We start from the raw sequence: 24,687 nt of genomic DNA on the forward strand, positions 1-24,687 counted from the left end.
CACTTTGAGAATGTGAAGTAAATTGATATACTAATTGCCATAAAATAAGGTATAGTTTTCTCTCTGTAACAGACTGCCAATTTAAATGTATAACTGGCAAAAAATGAAGATACGCATTATTTTAAGTTACTAGAAGCGTTACTATAAGCCTATAGTAATTATAAGAAGTCACTTCACTGTACTGCTGTGTGCCTAGGTCTTCTAATGAGTTAATTGTTTAATAAATATCTGCAGTTACTTGCCAGTTTACAGATGAAAGGTGCTAAATAGTGCCAACTAACTTTAAATTAATTTAATTAGCTAACTATTTTCTCGAAAGCTACACTTTCCCTAACAGAAATTCAGAAATGGTTAAAAGCAATAGGACTGTTAAGCCTGATTGCATTGCCTCTGCCTTGTTTTTCTGGAACATCGTGAATGAGAAGTAAGGATTTAGACAATCATATGACTCCCAAGTTTAACAGCCCAGATTTTCAGCGCATCAAGCCTAAGTAGGAAGGTCAACAAATACTGCAGTTTGACCTCGGATAAGAGCCGAATAGCATCTACAAACAATTTTCATACTGTGATACCAGAGCATGACACATTTCTGTTATTCTTACAAAACACTGATGGGTGGGCTTCTAAGGAAGTGTTTAGGAGTACTTCTGAGCTTAGAAAAAAGAAGTCCCTAAGAGTTCCAGAGAGCAAAGGCTTCTCACCAGTACCTATTCCCTTCTTATGATCCCAAATTGTCTTTCTTAAACTTGACATATTTATGCAAATTGATGTCTTCCTAAAATTTTTAATAAATTCCTCGAACATAAAAATACGCATGCTAAAAACTATGTCACTGAAAAACCTACTGTATTACCTCTTAGCTTTTTTGTACATTCTAAAAATAATAACCAGGATTTCAAGTGACACTGGATAAAGTCAACTAAACCACTATTGTCATACTGATAATGAATATTTATGAGTAAAGATAATAACTGGCTAGTAAAGTTTACTGCCTTTTCATAGGAAGACATTTACAAATCAAACTGTATAAACAATTAATTGTCTACATACCTTAATTCAAACAGAAAACTATGTTTTTAAGACATTATTTTTGTATTTCAAATTTTTGCATTCAAAGGCATTAAAAAAGTCAGAATTAGCATTCTTTTAATAACATCTGCATGGCCCTTGTTTACATGTTTTTTGTAACAACAGATACGGTCATGTATTCGTTTTTCCCCAGACTGGTACTTCCTGCAGAACAATGTATGGAACTATCCTGGCACTCATTCAGGATTAGGCAGTGAAGGAAATGTATTGGTTGAGCTCCTTTGTGTAAGACGGAAAGATCTACAGAACTCTGGAAGCAGGATGGAGTAGCCTTCAGCAGCATCAGGACAAGTTGCTGCCACAGGCTATTGAATACCATCATTGAAGAGCAGACACTATCTGTGACAAGTTACTTAAACCATAGGTTTAAGTAGGTACTGCTGCTTTTTTATCCCCACAATGATGAAATGGTATTTGGGTGCCTATTTCACAAAGAAGAAATAAAAGCTATTAGAACAGGAAGAAAACAAGCAGGGAGCAAAATAAGGCTTTATTTTATTCTCTACCTGCTGCACTGCTAAACTTTTGGTAACAAATCAACTAACTTTCATATAGAACTTCAGTAGAAAGTAGTTTAAAGGAATGTGTGTACTACTGTAAAAACTCCAATATGAACAAAACCACAATGGAGACCAAACTAATCTGTCCAAAACAGATCTACATGGAAAGACAGCTTGGAAAAAAGGTGTAATGAAAAAACAGAGAGGGGCTGTTGTGCGTATGCTAATTACATCTGAAAGAAGTTCAAGAGGAATCATAAGAAGTATCTATAGGAATGAGGGAAATAATTTCAATTCCTTAATAAAATCCTTCCCCTCCCCATCATGAGACTGATTTTAATTTGCTCGAGCAAGGAATCCTTCAATTGTTATCAGAGCTATATAACCATAAAAGTTCATTTTAAGATGACTGTTTATTATGGACAAGAGAGGCCTGACAGAACTGGAATAGTTGCACCAGAGTTTTTTTAAAGCTTGTAAATTTACATAAGAATCACAAACTTTCTTAGCAGCAAGAGACCATCGTATATTTTGCAAAATAAAGTGGCACGCTTTATGTCTGGTGGTGTGCGATCACAAACTCTGAGAAGCTGTTTCTATAGAGAAAGCATATACTGATTTTTAACTGCCCAGGAAAGGAAAATTATGTATCACCTGAAAAGGTACATCTCGGCCTGTTGACAGAAACACTAAACCATAAAATGAAGGCAAGGAACTAGGTGATACAGCAAAAGAACCTTTGGGACAGAACATTACAGGTCTGCCAGTCAAGAAAAAAACAACCATGCTCCACACACAAATGCACGCTGCTACCTACTTGACCTGAGCAAGTTACCTGTTTCCATCATTGAACAGAAATAGGTGAAATGCTGCTCTCTGCAGATTATCTTGATTCAATCCTGGGTCTTTACAAAGAATGTATAAAATTCTACCTCTACAAAGAAATGAACATGAGAAGTCCATAATAAGGCTTCTTTAGCCATGCTCAGTCAAAAAGTGCCTTGCTGTGTTTTTCAGAGGCCATCTTCCACTGTTTGCTCAAACTCTGTCTGGGTCTTTCTTGCTGTGTTTTTGACTCCCCTCAGAAACAACACACACTCATCTTTCCCAAATGATATTCAAGTACACAAGTTCTCCCTCCTGAAATATTTCACCAGTGAGCTGCCTGTTTTTTTAATTTGAAAACATCAATTCGACTGGTTTGAGTTTTGTGGACTTTTTAGTTTATTTACCAAGAAAAGGAAAGTTGCATTTCCAGCCTTCATTTTCACTAGAAATCTACCCAGCCCATAATGTCACAAATATGATAGTAAGAACGGACAGCATAAGAAGTATTTGCATAATCCTACTCTTACCAAGTGAAGTCAGATACTGAAAACCACACTGAAATAATGTAACCTTTACTTCTAAGCAAAACAAATTTTAACTAATATCTAGTAGTTAAAAAAATTTAAATGCATAGTTTTTAGTTTGCAATAGCCATCACTGTTTACTATTTAAACCAGCACTATTATACTGTAATATGAGATAAAAATACCTTCTTGAAAAAAAAGGTGTTAAAAAACATCCCATGATACCTTGTTTCAACAAGATGTACACATCCCTTCTCTTTTTTAAATATTACCTGAACAGGCGCAGGATTTGAGGGGTAAAGTTCCTTAAGAATGACAAACTGGCTAGCCCACAGTACTTTCTATACCAGACTTTAGAAGACAAAAACCAAAACAGAAGACAGACACATGGTGTATAAACACTTCTTGGCAAGAAAGTATTTTCTTTTAGTGAGAATCCTAATAGTGTTTATCATTAAAATCATTAAATGCAAAGAATGTAAAGAAAATACAGTGAAGAAGACACATCTTTTGTTGTTACATGTACTAAAATAGAAACACTGAATTTAGACAAACTGACTTGATCCTCATAAATTAATTTGTTCCTAAGCTAGATTCTCTTCGTTAATAAATCACCAAGAAAATGTAGCTTGAATTAATGAAAATGCCATACTTGCATTGTCTAACAGAGGACCAGAATATAAGATTTCACTTTGAAAAGATTTTAAGTTTCTGAAAGTCTTCTTAAAAATGCTTTTGTTAAGAGGTTAAAAAATTCATGAGTTAAGAAAAAATGTTAATTGCACCATGCTAGTATGTGCCAATAGAATAACAAAAGAAAAGCAGATCCCTTACCTATTAATGACATAATTAAAAAAAATTCAACTTTCAACATAAATATCCAAATTTTTCTATGCTTAACCAGACATCCAAATTCAAAATTTAACTACCACACCACCACCATAGACTACAAATGATTGATGGCCTATTTACAGAGAGCTTACATATATATCATTATCTTCAGATCAAAATGACTGCTGTTTGGAATAGCAGTATGACCCACACATTCTGAGATTCAGATGAAAAAATTAAAAATTCTCTAAGAGGATAAATACTTCAAATACACTTTATTTCCTTTTACATAAATGAATCAAACACATTTGCTTAAAAAGTCCCTCATGACATATTAAAAGACCTTCTCTTGAAACAGGCCTCTTTCCAACATGAAAAATCATTAAGAGGTGGTGGTAGGAAAATTTCTTCTTGCCTTTGTTCAGAGTTTTTCCTTCAGTTAAATGAACTCCATCAATACACACACTACGAATACTTAAGTATAAAGCAGTGATAAATGTTAAGCTACTGTTAGGACTACACTTTTGCCTTCTTAAATTGTAAAAATTTCAAGGACCAGATTTATATCTGCTTGTAGGTCATCTTTCAAAACTGTTCTAATTTTGCCATCCCTTCTTAAATACTATCACCAGTGAAGAAGTACTTGAACAGAATGATTAGCTGGAAGTACTCTTTAAACAGCAATGATATCTGATTCTAAGCACAGTATTTTGGTACTTCACATTGCAGTCCTGTAAGTTCAGTTCTAAATTATCCAGTGCTGTGACAATTACTCTGTGTTTGGACAACAAAACCACCCTAGTAAGTACAGGTATCTATAAAAATGAAATACTGGTTTTATTGTGGTTGGTATTGTTTCAGAGGATACTGCAAAGTTGACACTGCAGCAGGCAAGTAATTCTGATTCAGATAACCCTCCTCCACCTTCACAAAGAAATGAGAACTTCCCAAACAATAACAGATGTCAGCAGCACTTGCAGTTTAATCTTTCATGAGAGAATACACTCTGCCATGTGATGAAACACCAGAAAAAATTTAATGCTACCTTTCATTGAATAGTTCTTGATGCAATCACAAATAGAGAGATCTAGTGTTTCATCATATTCTGGGAGTGCAACAAAGGGCAATTGGGCTCTTATCAGCAGGGAAATAAGGGTCCCAAAAAGGAGTAACATCAAGAGACATGTCAACAATTCTTTCTTTATTTTTTTTTTTAAACACATAACACTACTGTACTTCCATGTTTTGGAAGGGGAAAGAAATACTCTCCATGCTACAATGCTATTGTTGATACCTGTATTATTAGGAAATACTTAATAGGGACTAATAATACTATTTCTTAATTTCCTTGCACCTTCCTTCTTCAGTATTTACTATTATTTTGACAAAGAAAATTGCCAATATTGTGGCTTACACACATACACTGAATATATTCCATCTTTTGCAACTGAAGCATACATTTTCCCCAAATTTACTAAATGTCTCCTTTTCATTATTAAACATACATTCAACAAAAAATCAAAACTGTTTTTCATATAACTCTTGCCTTCTTAAGACTATCTGACTGTGTTCACACCATGAGAAGAATCAAAAATCTCACCCTGGTTTTAATTCTTAAAACTCTACCTATCTATTGTCTCCTTCCCAGCTCACAGTCACTTTCTCTAAACTCCTCTCTAGTGCTGCACAGGTATCAAACAAACAATCTCAAGCTCAAGAGACTTGCTCTGCTACTCAGCTTCTCTGTAACATGTCAGAGAATCATACAATACCAGGTTGGAAGTGACCTCAAGCTCACCTGGTCCAACCTTTCTTGACAAAAGCACACCTTAGACAAGATGGCCCAGCACCCTGTCCAGCTGAACTTTAAGTATCCTACTGTTGGGGAGTCCACCACCTCCCTGGGGAGATTATTCCAGTGGCTGGTAGCTCTCCTGGTGAAAAATTTGTGTCCAAGTCCAAAGGGGCTGCATGCGAAAGGATTGCACTTTCATGCTTTCCATACTGAACACCTACTGCTCTGTTTTCTCAGCCACTGTGTCTTGGGCTAGTTCTCTTAACAGCAGGACTGCCAGTAGAACAAGTAAGTTTGTATGTATTAGTGGAAATGAATGAGTCAATTTAGTTGGTGGAGAAAATTATAGTGTTGTGAATAGAACTGTGGAAAACCAGCCAACTACTATTTTCTGTTTGGAATTATTTTCACACAAAGAAAGGCAGAACTATCACAAGTTATTTTTGAAAGAAGGGACAGTAAGGCTATGAACTTTATTTTTATTTTAAATGAAAAATACATCCTGCAGAAAATATTTATCATTAAGCGGAAAATTCAGTTCAACTGCAGAAAAGATAAATGCAAGAGATGCCTGAACTTTTCTTGCCAAAGATCATACTAAATTTGCAATGCTTACATCTCTAGCTTTATCATACCATTTAAGCTAACTCTGGTATTGGATTCTTTTGCATCTCTCATTGTGCTGATGCACAGCTCTGCATGTCTCTTCTCCCTCCTGTTACTCCCTACTCACATGCTGTATCTAAAAGGAGTATGTATGTATTAGTCATCTTCCAGTTTTATTTGTCCTAACAAATACTTGAGAACATTCTGGAGCAATTAAAGATATGAAGAGGAAGGCTGGTGATCTTTTTGATAACTTTGTCAAAATAAATTATGGTCTGACAACCATGAGGATAATCACATTTAACAGAACTAAAATGATACAAACACTATTTTAGTCTCAGTTGTAAGCAAAAAATGGGACAACTCTTGCTGATAGTACTTGAGAGTGGCATAGTGATGCATGTCACTACAAAGTCAGTCAGTAGCATCTCTGGATGAAGATAAGGCTCCAAAGAGCCCCTCAAACTAAAAACCATCTCATGTTAACGTATCCAAAAGGTGAGATCAACACCATGCAACAGTAGCATTTTCTTCTTCCCTTCAGTGAAATGTGTGTTTCTTCAGTGCAAAAGCCACTTGCAATACCATTTCACCCTTGTTTTGCAGCCCTCCTTTGTATCAGCCCAACAAAAGGTGGGGCACTGTTTTAAGATAGGTCCATGAAATAAAGGGTAAAAACAGCAGAGCCCGGTGGGAGCAAGGGTCTTAACCATTGTGGTGAGACAGAGCAGTCCTTGAACAGCTGTATCAGCACAGGAAGGGCAGTGAATTGTAGCTATGAGCAGAGCAGCAGGGGTGGTAAGGGCAGGCATTTTTCAAGTCAGCTTTACTGCAAAGAAAATTGGTCACGTAAGTACTCCATAAGCAGCAAGTTGAAGAACGTTTCGTAATTATAGCCTCAAAACTCAAGCTGGAGACAGTACAACCATGTTTTGGGTTTTTTCAAAAATATCATACCAGCAAAAATCAGGTTCTACTCTGAAAACTCTTGCCCAATAGACACTATAAAATTGCTTCTAAAAGAGGTCCTGAGAAAACCACTCTTAAGAAACAGCAATGAGTGATGGGGCCTATAACTGGTTTGAAAATTCAACCAAATCATCATACAACACTGTCTTATAGTTGAAAAGCACAACAGTTATTTGGCCAAATTATATTCTATATTTCTCCAGTCAATTACTTAGCAAACATTTTTCTTTAATAAATGGCATAGCTCCAAGTATCTGCTTAAAAACAGAAAACACAAAACCCAAAAACCACCACCACCACAAAATCCCAACTCTTCTGAAATGAAGAATTTCATAATACCCTTTTAGCTCCTGAAAGTAGCAAGCCTCTAAAGAGACACTATCCATAAAAAAACCAGACCAAAACAAGAATCCCAAAACCCCCACAAGAACTGGCTGAAACTATACAATGTGCCAAGTACACCTGGCACCTGTGGCAGAACAAAACCACGGAATGCAGCTTTGGGCGTCTGGCATGAAGGTAGTCAGTATCCTCTCTGCCACCTCTGTAGCAAGAGCTGAACTCAACTATAAGACTGAGGCAAAAGTAACACCAGTAGAAGATTGTTGTCACGTGAAATACATGTCTTCCCCATGCAATATTTCAGTAGGCTTCATGGCATCCTGTTCATCTTCACACCTCATCTTGGAAAATTCCATTATGCCCTCATACTTCACTTTTTCACCATTTGCCCTGCCTAGACAGCAGAGGATGGGATCTCCTACGATCAAGAGAAGCACGATGGCAGGTGGATCAGCTTGTACTTTGGGCTAAATCCAGAGCCCAGCCAGGAAAAATACATTAAAGACATGAGCGCATCCATAATGCTCTGCCAGGGATTCTGAGAGTTAGCTCCCTCTGGGATAAGGTGGAACACATGTATGCCATGGCCCAAGCGGGATTAATGACAACCTCTACTTCAGCTTCTCCAGAACATCCTTTTAAGATGCTCTTAGTTCACTTTTACATTTATACATTTCCCCTCTAAGGCTCCACATGATGCAGGATCTCTTCATCAGAGACTCTACTGTTCTGACCAAGCTGCAAGCTGGTAGAAGAAGCTTTTCAGGATGTCCTGACATGTGGTATTTTCTTTGACCTCCTCAGGCAGAGCATCTCTGGCCAGCATTCATCAGCTCCCTTTTCTGGGATGGGAGTATGTGGGCAAGACCCAAACCATACTCTGCTTAGAGCTCCCTTTGGCTCCCTGTTTTTACATGTCTCAACCCACATTCCTTTTTTTACCTCATGTTGCCTGTTTTTCTCCATCCTCATTTTCTGTAGTTTCTCATTCTCAAGGAGGGCTCTCATGTTTTATTAGGAATAAATTGATATCTGTTCCAAAGAAAAAAGCCAACAGAAACAATGACTCAAAGCAGTTACTGAAAAAAAGCAAGAAAAAAACAAGTGTAGGACATTCCTCACTCCCCACGCCACAGTTTTACAGATCATGCCCTCTAGCTATTCTAGATAAGAGATGTCACTTACATAGCAATTACATAATAATTCTTCACATGGACATCATTCCATCCTTGCCAACCTTCTCCTGAGTGTTCACATGAGGTGCAAGGTATTTGATGCTCATCACCAACACATGGTAGTAAGTATTGCTTAACAATGAGAATTGTTAATTGAAATTAAAAACCCCAAACTCTGAACACATTCATTTAAAGTTCAAGAATGTCCTACCTTGGAGTTCAATATTAAAAACCTAAGCTAATATGCAAATGAAATAAATTCTGCATTTGAATATTAAATGAACAGTTGGATGATGAAGTAGGTAGTATCAAAAGAGCAACTGTTTTGGCAGAAAGCATGTCATAACAATAGAACAAATTTAGATAGAAACAGAACTTTCTTCAGTATTAGTGCAATCTGTGTGAAAAACTGAGGCTAATGATGTTTAGCGTCAGTTTTGCATCTGATCATTCACCCTCAAGAAATCCAAAGGAAAAAAAACCTGCTAATTTGCAAAAGGACCAGGAAACACCCTATGAACCACTACAAAGCACTACACTCCCTCAAGCTCCCAGGCAATTCCACATCCCATGAAGTCGCTGTACACATAAACAAATTTCAAAACTTGCTTGCTTTGCAATTTGATATTCATATAGGCCATTGAATTAAGCTAAAAGATCTAGCACCTCATTTCTCTCTGTTCACATAAACATGTACCACTACAAATGTAGATTTTTCAGCCAATGGAGAGAATCCAGCTTCAATACAGGATGCACTGTTGCAGTCTACTGCTTTAGAATGCTTAACCCATAGTTCCCAAAGCACCAGTGCTGATATTTGCAGGGTGTGCTTCTCACTACACAAGTTTTCACAAGGAGCAAACATACAATTTTGGCATTGAATTTTTCAAAACTGCCCAATATAAAATCAAGTCAATGAAAATGAAAGTCAATGAAAACATACCTCCTTTCATTGTACCTGCTAGAGGGAAATACCGTGATCTTTCCAATGGGCTTGGCATGATTTAAGCTATGTAATGCTTTTCCTCTCACTCTCTTACCACCTACCCTGTTTTTCAATGAGAAATCCTGACCAAAACTCCATCCTCCCCATTAATCCATGGATCAGTTAGTAAAATGCTTGAATACAGGGAAATTGCATTAAAAACTTTATCTTAATGACAGACTTTGGTGCAGTTAAATCACATTTTCACCCTGTGCAAAGTAAGGCTAGATTATCATATGCTTAACAATCAGAATATACATACACAATAAAACTGTTACTGCTACTTGCTACAAGACAAAGAATTTCAAACAGCCTAATGTTATAGTAATCAAAACTAACCTTAATTACTGTAACAATGCAACTGCTGAAGCAGCAGAGTACATACACCCTTAATTATGTCTGTTTGTGAGAGGGAAAAGCAAACTGATCCTAGGCACAGGCAAAGTAACAGTCTTTTCTATCTTTCAAGTTTCCATCTTCTTGCCAAAAATGCACTTTCCTTTGTTTTAATTTCTTGAGCCACATGGCAGCTGTGGATGTCTTTGGGTTTACAGACAAGTGCTAGCAGCAAGTGCAGTATGTTAATGAGTACATACTTCCTGGAAGCAGCTTAACCAGAATGAAATAGAAGAAACAAAAAGTTCCTGACATCCTCTGTTTAAATATTACAGTATTTTAGCAAAAGGATACAAGTTAACAAGAGGTAGAGGAATAACAAACTAACAACTACATTTACAAATCACCAAACAGTTTAGATATTCATTCACCTAGCAACATTTTAAAGGAGGATTTCCTATGTCTCTAGTTTTAACATCACAGGTAAGATAGACTAACACAAAAGTAGCAAGGTATCACAGAACTACTGTGTCTCTCTAGAGAAAAGGGTCAGTGCAAGTAGAACCGTGCCTCTCTGCCCTTCCTAAGGGGAGAACTTGGCTCAAAATGCTCATGAGGCTTTCTCTGGTGGAGATCAGCTGTATTATAGAAAAGATTTTTGCTTTCTCAGAATCTGGACACTCATATAGCTCTTACATGCAGAGCATATTAATATGCCTCCCTGATTTACTGAAAAGTATTTCTAAAACCTTCAAAATTATTGCTCAGAACTACAGATAGATGACATCCCAATGTAGAGAAACTGGTTGCTTATTCTAAAGTCACAAAATTTGTGGCTTTAAAAACCCACACAAAACAAACACCAAGGTGTTTCCACACCTTTGCTGCATAGCACAGTGTTAAGAAGTTAGCCTAACCCTTACTATATGTATAACAAGGAATATGTACCAGAACTCATTCTATCAGAAGCCAGCAAACACCTTTTCTTTCTGGGCAGGGAAAAGCAGAGAGCATTTTAATGGCAGAAATGAAAACTTTGTTACATTTCTTAGTTTGAATATCAAATTAAAAAAAAAAAAAACACCAAACCCAAACAAAAAGGACCACATAAATACAAAATGAAAAACTTAAAAAGAAAAAAAACACCCCTCTTCTAAAATACTATTATCTTAAAGACCCATATGGCAAGTGTAGGGATGAAAACAAAGAATGTTTTTGCTCTATTTTTCTCTATCTTCATATATAGCTCTAGATGTCTAACTGCTAGGTGCTAACGTCTCCCACCAAAAACTTGAAGTCTTGAATTAATTCATTATATGAACAAATGCAGATGATAAAGTGGTAGTTTAGAGTAGTAATTTTTTCAAGTACTAAGCAGGGTAAGGTCTTAAAGAGCTCAATGCTAAAAAAATAGACTCCTTTTTCTTGCCACCTGATGATTTCATTGCCAATGGTGCTTTCAGCGCTTCCTTTGAATCTGTCTCTTGCCATCTGACACCTCAGTGAATTGATTTGGTGTGCAAAAATAATTATGGATAACCCAAAGAGATAAAACCCACATTGTTTTCTGCCTATGCAAAAGACCTTAACAGTGGATTGGAGAAACACTTTAATTGTGACCCATGAAGGCTCTAGGAATAAAACCTGATTTCTCAACAGTGCAAGTCACCAGATGGGCTCAGCTGTTTTGTGAAACCTTACTCTTAGCAGACGCGATTCTGCTGAGATGCGGAAGAAACAGCAAGGGAGATGGCAAAGAGAGGCTCAAAGAAGCCCTGAAGAGACTCTTGTTTACTGCTGCTGATCCCAACACCACAGGCAGGGCAGCGTCTCCCTTTAGCTCCGTGCATAGCATACCCTCTAAACTGCTGTATTCCAGTTCTCTTGCTTCACAAACCAAGACTCACTTTCATTTCCTGTCTGTCAATATTCACCTTATTTTCCAAAACAGAACACGTGGGTTTCAGAGAAAAAATTATGTTACGTTTGTACAAACAAAATGGGGTCGTAGCTTACGACTAGCCCTCCTGAACACCAGGATAACGAAGAAATAAAACACGTGTGATCCTTTCCCAACCATTGCAGCAGAAGGGAAAAAAAATAAAAGGAAACAAAGTGATTTTATCTTCTAGTTTTGCAACTCTAAGACAACATATTTCTCCCTTCACTTACCTCCTCAGAGCTCCACTGCTACTTTGTTCTCTTTCCCATTTCCCAGGAAGCATTTCTACCTCACAGCAGAGAAACTGCTTATGGAAGGAAAATACTTGCAGTACAGCCTGAAACCACAGCTCTCCTTTTGGCAACAGCAGTAGGTCAGGCAGCTCCTATTTAGTGCCTGCTATTCACTCTCTTCTCTGTGCCATATCCCACCTGCACTGGTACAACTGCTTGTGTGGCTGCAGTGAACTGGATCAGGAAGCCAAATCCAGGTTAACTAAAGTCCCTTCTGCTTTCCCTTTTCTGTAGGGTTATTTTTAACCTAGATCAATCTCAAATTCAGTTCACCTTGTTGTCTCATAAATAGTTGCTCCAGCACACTTGAGGGCACACAGACAGGAAAACAAGTGGCAGGAGACAGAAAAGCAGAACTGCAACTGAAAGAAACGCTTACGAAATAGCACCTTGCACCTGAAATGAAGACAAAGCTTGAGAGCAGCACTGCAGGGCAGACTTTTTACCAAGTTCTAGCCCTAAATTTCACAAGTTTATAAGGAAAATCCCCACGGACTCAAGGTTCCTAACACTGAGAACTTTGCAAGCTTTAAATGCTAGAAGCACTGATTAAATAAAACAATACAAAACAAACCTCTCTACTCAGATCTGATCTGGAACTCACCTGCTGTATAGCAGAAACAATATTCTTTATTAAATCAACCACTGTAGTTTAGAAAAAAAAAGCATCTGGACAAACAAGTCCTTTATGATGTCTAGTAAGGATGCAGACAAAACACAAAATCTGAAAGCCGTCCAAAAGCCTTTCCAAAGGAGCTCTGTCCAAAGGAGGGATCTGTGGGCTCCGGAAGAACTTCCATTACCTGGAGAAGACTCCCTGCCAGACTGGTGTGGAGTGGAGCAGAGCCCTTCACTCCACACCGTAACCTGCACTGCTGCATCCTTACATGCTGCTCCCTGTACCAATGAGAGGCTTCATTTCTGCAGCACAGCAAAGCCTTAATTAGGCTAAGGAATAAAGTGACTTGAAAGAATATGAGAAGTCCCAGCATTATTCAAGATACTACTTTTGATTCTGTCAGTTCTATGAATGTGGATATAAGGGTAAATGAACAAACACTAAACAAACCCAGCAACAAGGGAATGCCAAGCAATTTAAAATACTCTGTCTTTAAAGTAGTCTGAGCCTGTAATAAAGGCCTAACCACAACGGCTAAATACAAACCAATTTATCACTTGGAGGCCCTTCTGACCTTTTGTTATGCTACCAAGTGGCTATCTTTAATGAGTGATAACCTCTCTCTTTGCTAGTCCAAGCTGTGAATAAGCATTTTGTTTTTAATTAAAGCAGAATTTTCAGATGGTGCCTCTCTTCACATGATGCATACTGGTAGTCTTACATTGGTGATTACAGCAGAGGAATTTTCAGATATTTCTTCAGCGAGTAATTACAACTATTTCTTATTTTCTTATTGCTGAAACCTACCTGATTAATAGATGATACAACCCCAACACAGTGGCAAAGAAGCTTTACATACATTGTTTAAAGATGTTATTCTTGCAGACCATTCCAGCACCACTCCAATATACATTGTTAATTACTCTTTATACAATACATATTTAAGATGATGCTCTAATCCAAGAACAAGGCTCCAAAAGCTACCCATTTCAAAATTGGAGAGTTAAATACAATGAACAAAAGAAAAGACACTCTCTGTTGAATAAAACTACACTCTGATCAAAACCACTCAAACAAGAGTCTCTGGAAAAGTGACAGGGAATTAGCTACCTTGGGATAGCAATGGATACAGAGCTTTTCACCTCTACTTCACCAATTTTAATCTAACCAAGGTCAGCAGTGATAGAGCCTTGCCTCATCTAGTCTTTACAAGAAATATACTTGTGGTGTCTTTTGGTCTTCAACAAGAAAATACAACAGAATGACCCAGCACTGAATGCACATGAAAAATAAGAAGAAAACCCCTCAGTTCTTAAGAAATATACCCAGAGGAGGCTAAAATCTACTGGAAAAAGAAAAAGTAGAAGGCTGCATCCTCCTGTCAAGCACACTTCAAAGGAGCACTACTTAAAGAATAATTATAGGAGTCAAAAAGCAAAGAATTGACTATAATGGGAACTCTATCATACTGAAGATACTGTAGGGAATGCTTTGAGGAGAAGGAGGAGTGAATGAACATAAAACTCACATGCAGAATACACATCACACATGCTGTACTTGGCTATTTAAAGACCACAGAAGCCGAAGTTAGTAAAATCATGCTGGATTAATAAAGCCGGAGATCTGGCTACCAGGTAAGAAGACACATGTACAGAATTATACTTTGAATATCATGTATTGTTTCCCTTTAAAATACATTTTAAGAGCAATTTGCTACCACATACTGCCACAGAAAAAGCAGCAAAGACCATATGAATCCCAGCAAATAAAACTCAGAAGCCAAGCCCATGTCATCAAGATCTGCTGGAAGAAGAGAAAGTTTACAAATCTTCCAGTCCCTAAAGAGTGTATGCTAATCACCTGGTCTCTAATCCAGTTTGGTGGTTACAAAGAAACAGACAACATCACAACTAAGTACTCTTGACACTGTTGGGGGGAAAAGGGGAATGGACAATGGGAGAAACAACCCAACAAAAACCATAAAGAAAACACCAAGTGGGATTACTCTTCATTTATAGCCAAACTTCTTGCTGTCATGTATGACATTCCTTTGCATACCTAATAGGGCAAATAATTCAGAGCCATACATCATAATTACTTTAAAAATCTGTATTATCGTGTTATCTGAAGTAAAACACACACAAAACTTTCTACAAACTACATACTTTTGTAGGGCTGACATTCAGTCTAGTTTAGAAAGTAGTTCTAGTAAAGTTAAAACATCCTGTTTCACATAAAATCAATAATGATTTTGAAAGTAACAGATTCACTTGCTGAAGAAGTTATGTGACCTTTTTTAAACCTCAGATGTGTTGTAGTTATGTTTCATGATACTTTCACAAATTATTCCAAGATAATGAATAATAATAAAGCTAAAATTTTCCTACATTAATTGCAACAAGTTAAGGAACATTCCCTGTGGCCTTTAAAAAAAAAAATGTAACTTACTACACGTTGATATTTTTAACTTCTAGGTTGCAAAAGTTCTCAACTACTGCAAATTGAGCAGCTGAAAAAAAATCAACAAATAATGAAGAGAATAATTAAATGAATATTAGGATGAGAAATCAAATAGAGTAACTTTTATGGCAACTGATAATTGTGCCTCTCCAGATTTCAAATGAAAGATACTTATATTACTATTCTAAAAGGCCCTCAGAATTTGTAGGTTGCTGTGCCCTGTGGAAAATCATGAAGGCATTTAAAACAGATAAAGTTTAAAATGGGTACAGAACCCTTAAGCTTCTTGTAACTAAAGGACAACTTCTAATTTTAGTCCTCCAAATCAAAATCCAATGCATATTAGGAGAAGCTGGAACAGAAGGCCATAGAAATAAACCCCTAACAGACTACACTGAAACTTTCCATCTTGTGTATACACACACAGGTATCTTGCCCTCCCTGCTACACAAGCCCGATTCACTCTTTTGGTGACCAAACTTAAGAAACCACCAGTATTCAGATTCCATTCACCTGCAGCTTCAGCCCAGAAATACTCCAAAACATTTGCTCTCATCTACTACTGGTGTTCACATACACGTGGTTTTATTCCACTTCATAGAGCCTAAGTGCAGTAACAAGTACTAAAGATACTTGAATATACATGGAAAGCTACAATAAATGAGAAGGATATAAGGACCATAATTAGGTGAACAGCATTTACCGTGCTGACCATCGACAGTGAAAGAGGTCTCAAATTACATTTCATGAACTAGTAAGTATAGTTATCAGGGGAAGCTGCGTTACCCTTCATTGTTCTTTCAGGGACCTTAGCATGTCCTTGATCCACACAATTCCATAAGCTCCATGCATGGATCAAGGGCATAACATCACCTTTAGAATTCAAACCTGGATACTCTTCTGTTACCCCTTCAAACAACTTCAGTGTCCTGTAGTCTGGAATACATGCTACTAAAGACACTTAACATGCAAAACTAGAAAACTGGTTCAACAACGCAAATAAATAATTCAGAAATATTATAGCTCCAACACATTTTATATTTCTTTAGTTTTTGGTTGCCAGGTATCATATGAATAGATTAAAATCAACATTCATGGACAGTAAACCAAACTTTGTTTCTAATAATTAATTAGTTATATAGTATTCATATATTATCAATCTTCCATGGTAAGTGAATCCTGGTCTTTCCCAGCAGTATGTCAATGATGACCAATTTCTTCTCCTAGTTACAGGAGTTGTATCATTACAGAGCTTTTTGCTGCTAAATATACTGAGTAATTAGACATCTGAGCTTGATGGCTCTAGCAGCACTTCATTTTTAAACACTAAAAAAGGGAGAGAGAGGTTCTGAAAGAAACTCCTTCTGCAACTTAAAAATGACTGTATTTTATAATATGAGAATGCATTACTACTGTGTGTTGTAGTGTTATTTAATTGCACAAACTAATAGCAGTACAGTTACCATGAAGTACAAAATGCAGTGTTTTGTCATCTGAAGAACTTCAAACAATCCACCCTCTCCCCACACTAATCTTTACAGTGATAAATACTAAAATACCAGGCTACAATACTTCCCATCAAAATTAATGCACTCAATTAAAAAATAAAACCACTAAACAATAATGGTCAAATATTCAATGTATTTGGATTGTGAGGTCTATAACAATAGTGAGCTAAGACACAAAAATTGAAAGGTGAAAGCAATCACCAGAACTAGGTAGATCAAGCAGAGCCCCTGGTCCCACAGCTGGAAATACCCACTGCAGATCCCTGGGAAACCAGGCAGGACCCGGCCTATGCAAATCGGGTTACCCAGTTCTACCCCAGACATCAATAGTAAATACACAAAAAGTACACAAACTGAAAAAAAACCCCAACCAACAAAAAAGCCAAACCCACAAAATCCCCTAACTTCGACGTTTAAAGTTCTTTTCCATTTTAATGCCCTAGGATTTTCCAGTAACAAAGGGTATTGTTGTCACAACACTGAGCTTGCACAACTGCCTGCTCACTACGTCTTGTCTTTACTCTTATCCATCACAAACATACCCAAAGTTTTTTACTAGAAGCGAAGTAAGGAAGTCAACATACAAAAAAAAAAGTCTAGGGTTTTTTTCCCCAACAGCTCAATCGCCTCTATATTGTTTAAAGTTACGATGAAATACTTACAGGGGGAAAAAAAAAAAAAAAACAACAAAACAACAAAAACAAAGCAAACAAACGAACAGAAACACCAGCAGAAAGCTCCCTGCCATGACGAGTTCAGATCAATGCTTTTGTCTTCCATTTTACCCAGGGCTCAGGAGAGCAACGCTGTATCGAGGGCTCTCCCAGCGCGCTCTCGAGCGATGTAAACACGTCGCGGGGCTGTGGCTGAGCCGCGGGGCGCGGGCAAGGCCGCGGGGTCACCGGGGCTGCACGATCCGGGCGGGCACAGGAGTTTCTGACCTACATTCCCCGCAGCGGGATGAAAACCCTCCCGCCGCAGACGGAGCGCGGCGGGCGGGCGGCCTCCCCCGCCGGCAGGGTGTGTTCGGGGGTGGGGAAAGCGAGCGGGCCGGGGCGAGGATGGAGGCTGGCGAAGGCGCCGACACCTGCCCGCCGACACCGCGGCCCCGCCGGGGGCTCCTCCTCCGCCGGGGACGGACACCTGCTCCGGGACAGCCGCACGCGCGGCCCAGCGGCGGCCTCGGCCCGGCGGCCGCAGGCGGGTTTGTCCCGCTGGTTTCCCCAGAGTCCGCTGAGCCCCGCGGCGGGGCCGGGGTCGGGCGAGCACCCTGCGGCGCCGCGCAGGCCGCGGCCGGGCCTGTAGGGGCGGGGGGCTCGGCCCGAGGCCGCGGGGCCTGCGGCGGCGGCGGCGCTGGGCGGGCGCACCAGGCCCGGCCCCAGGCCCTCCTCCGGGAGCGGAGCCGGGCGGAGGCGGCGGCGCGTCCCCCTCACTCACCGCTCTCGATCTCGTTGCCCTTCTTGGCGGTGGCTGCGTTCCCCATGGCCGGGCCGGGGCGGGGGGCGGGAGGGATGCCGGGCGGGGGCCGGGCCGGGCTCGGCTGGCGGGGCGGCGCGGCCCGCGGGCGCGGCGGCGGCAGCGGCGGCGGAGCTGCCCTGGCCCCGCTCTGGGTCTCTGTGTCTCCGGCCGCCGCGGAGGAGGAGGCGAGCGCTCTGCCCCCTCCCCCGCCCCGCACTCGGCGGAAATGACGGCCGGGGCGGCGCCTCCTCCCGCTGCGCCGCCCGCGGGGGCGCCGCCGACCACGGCCGGGCCGCTGCCGCCGCCTCGGGCGGGGGCTGGCCCGGGGCAGGGGCTGCGGGAGCCCCGGGCGGCGCCCCCCGCCAGGCAGCGGCTCGGGGGTGCGGGGGCGGCGGGTGCTCGTGGCCGCCGCACGCGGGGTCGCGGCAGCCTCCGCATCCCCAGCCTGGCGGGCGGCGGCCCCGGAGCGCCCCCGCTGCCGCAGGGCAGGCCCGGCCCGCCCGTGGGGCAGCGGCCGAATTGGGGGCGAGGCCGCTGTGCCCAAGGTGACCCTGGGAGGCCGCGTTGGCGGCGGCCCTGCGGCTGCGCCCGCCCCGTGGCCCCGAGCATCCCCGAGGACACCCGCCCGGGCCTGCACTCCGGCGGCGGACGGGAGGAAACTCGCACTTGCCGCCTGTTCAGTGACTGTTTTTACACGGCTCACCAGACTATAGAAAAAAACCGTAGAAAGTAAGCGGGCTGCCAGGAAAGATTTTTTTTTTTCCTCCCCCCTTTTGCTGCCTCCCATCATAAATAGCTACAGCTACACATTTTCAAGCGGTATTGTGACTTTCAAGTTGATGATAGCTCTCTTTATATATTTATCATGTGAAACGCTTTGAGTGTTTTAGCTCTGGAAGGAAATGCTTATCAAAAAAAGGCTCTATTTTATGTGCTTTAAAGTGGGGAAAGTGGAGAGCAGAAGTGCTAATCTTATGGATCATAAACTCTATATATTCTGCCAGGACAATGTGTGTGATACCCAGCCTCTTCTGGCAGCATTCTTTCACCAAGGCTGCTGGAATTGTTCTGGCTACCGTCCTTCACAGGGGCTATCAAAATCCTCTCCCAGCACCGTGGGCTGCCTGCTGGTGAAGCACACGCTGTCACAGCCTGATACTGAATTACCTTACTCTAAGACAGGGTTTTATACACATACACACTAACGTAGATATTTCTAGGAAATTTCCAGTTTCCTGAGCCTGTGCAGTGGAGTACATTGCATGGGAACACTGAGCAGATCTCGCCAGTGTGTGCTCTTCCTTGACAGTTGTACAAGCTGCCTGGATTATATGGCTGCAAAGTTTTGGGAACACTTACCTGAATTATCTTGATGTTTTGTAGGTTGAGGTTTCATCAATGAACTTTTCAGTTTGAGGGACTTTCTCCTAACTTCCTTCACCTTTTCACTTGCATCATCCTGATCTGTGTGATACTGCTTGCTTCAGGGGAGTACCTGTGTTTCTATGATTAAAGAAGTGGTCTCTGAAGAAGCCATGTCTCTACTGCTTTGAAGATCAGAAACAAGACTTAAGACATAGTGAGGAAATAGCCTGCAAACCATTGGGGACAGTGAAGCTGCTATTATTGAAGAGGGCTGTCTCATTTTGCCAAAGCTGGAATCTGTGCATTCTTTACACACTTAAAAAGAGGTTCAGTGAGTTACCAGTAATTCACTCTGCCAAGGAAGGGCATGTAGATTGCAATGGCCAGATCTGCACCAGGAGGAGAAGTTAAGCATGGGGAAAGGAGACTTTTGTCATCTGCCATCTTGATCACTCATACAACAACCAAAAAATAGAACTCTGAGGTGCTGTAGTATTTAAATAAATATCTGAAGATGCTGTCTCAGATAGGTAAAGATCTTATCCCAGTTTTAAACGTTTTCCCGCTCCAGCCATCATAATTTTCATTTTGGCCAGATTGAGTCTGAGTCAGCTGATTTTCATCCAGGTGCTGACAGGCATTTTGATATCCTTGAGAAGACAGCAGTGGCATCGCTAACAAATGAGATATGCTGCAGCATCTTTAGCATATTCCTGACGATACAGCTCATCCCTTTGCTAGCAAATTCTGCTGCAAAGGCTGCATATATGGGGATCCACCAAGGTCCAATAGACATTACTGCCCTTTAGGTCTTGGTGGACAAGGATCAGCTGGTCATTGCATGTACTCCAGCAAAATCCTACATATACATGTGCAGCACCATATATATATATGTGTGTGTGTGTGCAGCAATGCAATGACACTGGTTCTCAAATAACCACATGCTCTGAATGCACATGCAGCACTGATGGATTTGCATAAATATTTTTACCCAAACACTTTCTTTATCAGAAATGTAACAAATACAATTCAACAGTGCTGTGAAACATTAAATGAACCATATCCATGGTCGTAGCATTACATGTCTAGGCAAAGATAACAGAAATAAGGAGTTAGGGCTGGATGTTTGTATTCACATTCACACTACTCACACGTCTTATGCTACATTAACAAGTTAATATTCATTGATTAATTCCAAAACATACCAATGATTATAGATGTTGTGTGATACAATTACTTAGCATTCAGACTGTCAACTCTTATTCCAGCCCTAATCTTTAGTTGCCTATATTTTTATATAAAATCCTTTTATGCTGAAATGACTCATATCACTGCTTATGTACAAGTAGTTTGTCTTCATTCTTTCTACACAATTGGTTAAAAAATCGAGTCATGCAAATATGAAAAATGTTCTGTTTGGTTATGTTAAAATATTTCACTAAAGGCCCAATATAAAAGTTCAAATTTCATTTGTTTTGCTGATCTATACAAGATTTTAAAAAATATACTCCAAGAAAGTCAACTCAGCAGTTTTAGAACTGTATGGATTTGATGATATTGTTTCAATGACTCTCAGCAGGTTTTCATCCATTTTTTTACGTATTTGTTGGGAACTATCAATTAGGAATATCCTAGCAAGACCAATCCTTTACTCTGATAAAAAGCCTAAAGCTCTGTATCAGATGTATATTTCCCTCATGAAACTCACCTATTTTACCTTACATAGACTTAGAACTAAAAATGAGAGGGTCATTTCAGGACAAAAAAGATACATTTCTGCTAGAATAATGACTCTCGGGTCCTTTTAGTAGAAATCACCTGTTTATATGGTAATTACTTCTGGAGCCACTTACAATTTCACTCCATAATCATTCTGATTTCTAGATGAGATAGCAGCATTTCTGTAGCAACTACAGCAGTTGTTTTCAATACACATTTGAGACAAGTCACTAAATTTAAATCATTACTCGTCTTCATTTTCTTCTCTTGCATTTGAGGTGTGCCTGCATTGCAAGGGGTTGGCATATATGGATTGATGGTTTAGCCCATCTGTACTGATCATCCTTACCCCGAGGGTGTAGGCTGTGCTCAGGTTATGAATATGTACCTGCCTTAGTCGGGATTCTCTTCCTGTGGCCAGCCTGCCTTACCATTGCAGCAGTGCCTGTAAACTGCAGGGTTTGAATACCAAATTAGACTGCTCTTCCCAAAATCCCACATTCCTGCATCTTTGAATACCCCTGGCAGCCTCCTTCTCTACTCCTAAACAGACTGATATATTTGGCATTTAACTCTTTGTTTTCCTTTTGGGTTGTTCCAGGCTACTGGCACATTTCCCGCTCTCAGCTAACCCCTGTTCTGCCAGTGTGGGCTGCTTTTCTAGCAGGTGGCTAACGTGCCAAGAAGCATATGTATTTCTTTGTGAATACAGAAGATATTTTCCAAATTTTACAGCTTCTGACCCAGAAACAGGAGTATTCATCACTGCAGCATAATTTCAGACCTGCCAAGAATATATCAATTATGTCATGTAGATGTGCTAAGGGAAAGGATGAAAGCAGGAGTACAGCAATTTCCCCTGCTCCCTGTACGAGCTATACAGACAGCAGTAAACTACATCCTTCTGCAGGGAAGGCTTAATCCACTGATACCAAATTCATTCCAGTTGAGGACCCACCCACTCAGAGAAGAGTGAAAGGACTTACATCATGTTTCTACAATATCTCAGATTGCCAGCCCCTGAATCCACAATGAAACTTGGCCAAGAACTTACTCTGCCAGATCTCCTGAAAAGTGTTCTCTGATGCCCTTCAATTGTGAATCCAAAAGAAATCTGGAACTTCAGAGAAGTGTTTGGCACACCATGGATGTTACAATTTTGAGGGACATTTTAGTTTGGAGGGAGTCTTAATTAAGGCCAATTTGGGCTACCTTCAGTGTGACTAGGTAGACTTAAAGCAAAAAGCTCCAAAGGAAGTTTACATCAGCAGCCAACACTTCACCACTGCCACCCTTCTTGGCAGTAGATGTTTCCTAAATATTTCCCAAGAGAGCCACTAATCACGAAACACCCATGTAAACATAAAAGCAAAGAGTTTATATATTCCCTTATTGATTTTTAACTATGGTTCACCATAAGCATCTCAAAAGCCATACAGTTGCAAGGTGGGGTTTTTTTCGGATGTTTCAGGCCTAATTTAACAGAATAGGTTCTATGCCTTTGCTGTCAGTATTGCCCCTTACAAGAGTGCATTTGATCAAATTTTCTGTGGATAGTGGCTACATACTATTTCACAGGAGGTGACAAGTGCTGTTTTGAGGTCAATGTCCTGCAGAATAGACATGTTTTTCTCAGAGATAAGCTACAGACTGCCTTAATGGGCAAGTCCAGCTACTCAGTTCTTGGCCTTTATCTCCTACAATCATTTGGCAGAGTGGGTGTAGTCTCTTGCTATCAGCCAAGCAGTACTTTTTTCAGTTGCTTATAATTGTTCTGCAGATCATTCTGTATTTGTAGAAGATACTCCTGTAAATTTGTGATTCAGAAGAAATTGCTAATTACTGTTATGGAAAATTCATACTGACTTGTCTCTGTAACTGGCTTTGTGATCTTTTTTGGGTATCTGGCTGCCATCAGCTCATTTGAAAAAACTCCTTGTAAGATATTTTATATTATCTGTAGAGGAAAACAAACAAAAAAATCACACTTTTTTCTTGTATTTTTAATAGTTTAGCAACATATTTGTATTGCTGCACATGAACTATAGAAGGAATGAAACACAAAGTTGATGGTATACTTGTCTGACACTTGATTCTAGTTTACGCCCACAGATTATAGAAGTAGTACTTTAGTCAAAGTTATTTAAAAATGCATAGCTCTTTAAAAAACTGTATAGGTAGTTGACAATTATTTGCATGTTTACCATAATTGAGAGGTAATCAATATTGTACTGATGTTTGTTCTTACTGTATATTAAGACTCTGAATCACCTTCTACAGAATTAAGAAGATTAAAAACAAAAAACAAAAATAGTGGTGTTTTTAATTTATCTTTTTAGGTCTTTTCTACAGAGATCTCCAAGTTAATTACAACTGTTAATTTAAAGTAGACTAAGCTATATTAAATGCTTCAGTATCTATTTTTCTTCAGAATTAAAAATGACCTTAACTCAGTTTAGCCTAACTCTGGAAGTGAAATATGCCAGGTTAACTGAAGGTCATTTTAATTCTAGCTAGGAAAGTTCAAAGAGTTCAGCAAGCTTTTGTACACATTCTGCATGCAATAAGTGAGGATTGTCAAGGAACTAGTAGTCTCACATCTAAATCTAGGCTTCACTGTATTCTGCTCAAATGTATGTCCTGTAAATTGTGTCCCACAGTCACATATCACTGTATTGGTTAAAGAAGTCTAGCTAAAAAGGTTCTTAATGCATAATCAGCTGGCCTGCTATATTATCTTTAGTAGTGCCATCTAAAAATAGGAAAACGGTCTAAGATGGTTTTCCTGGTTTATTATTTATTTCTAGAAGCACATTTTTTAAACAGAAAAAAAATCACTTTCATAAACCTGTAATTTTACCTCTTTATCCTTCTACAGCCTGCTGTTTTTATCTCAGAGTTACAGCACAGTTCCTAGAAATACTGGGAGCTGTACATATACGCCTAACTGAAGGTAATACATCCCATTTGCTCTTATGTTTATTATTTCTTCTGCACATGCCATCTTTTGCTGCATTTTTTTCTAAAAAAACCCAATCATCCAAGGCAGCAACATGCAGTTTGTTCATGGTTCCCTGGCACTTGAAGACAAATTAATACAAGCTTTTGCTTAATGTTCAGCTTCTTCCATCTGCTTTATTTTTGTTGTTATTTCTTGCTCAGGAATTCAAGCTCTGTGTGTTTTTCTGCCTCTAATATCTTTGTCTTATGGTATTTTCAGCTCTTGGTAATATCTAAGGTTCCAAGGCACTGTCCAGTCCAACACTTACTCAAGTACTAGTTTCTTGGCAGATTCTAAATTGTCTCATCTGGAGTCTGCTTCTCCCAGAAGTCTATTTCTGTA

General features: G+C 39.8%; 1 protein-coding gene across 2 annotated transcripts in view; it reads right to left on the bottom strand.

Annotated features, from left to right (window-relative positions):
• The window catches only part of PRKACB (protein kinase cAMP-activated catalytic subunit beta), a 68,283-nt gene extending 49,740 nt beyond the window's left edge, over positions 1-18,543 (bottom strand). For both annotated transcript variants that reach the window (XM_032117526.1, XM_032117525.1), the window contains exon 1: positions 18,240-18,543. In XM_032117526.1, coding sequence (XP_031973417.1) covers positions 18,240-18,285 — 46 coding nt within the window. In that variant the 5' untranslated portion in view covers positions 18,286-18,543. The remainder of the gene's footprint in view (positions 1-18,239) is intronic.
• Between the last annotated feature and the right edge of the window lie 6,144 nt (positions 18,544-24,687).

This window comes from Corvus moneduloides, chromosome 9 (genome assembly GCF_009650955.1).
Source record: "Corvus moneduloides isolate bCorMon1 chromosome 9, bCorMon1.pri, whole genome shotgun sequence".
In the NCBI taxonomy this organism is placed as follows: domain Eukaryota; kingdom Metazoa; phylum Chordata; class Aves; order Passeriformes; family Corvidae; genus Corvus; species Corvus moneduloides.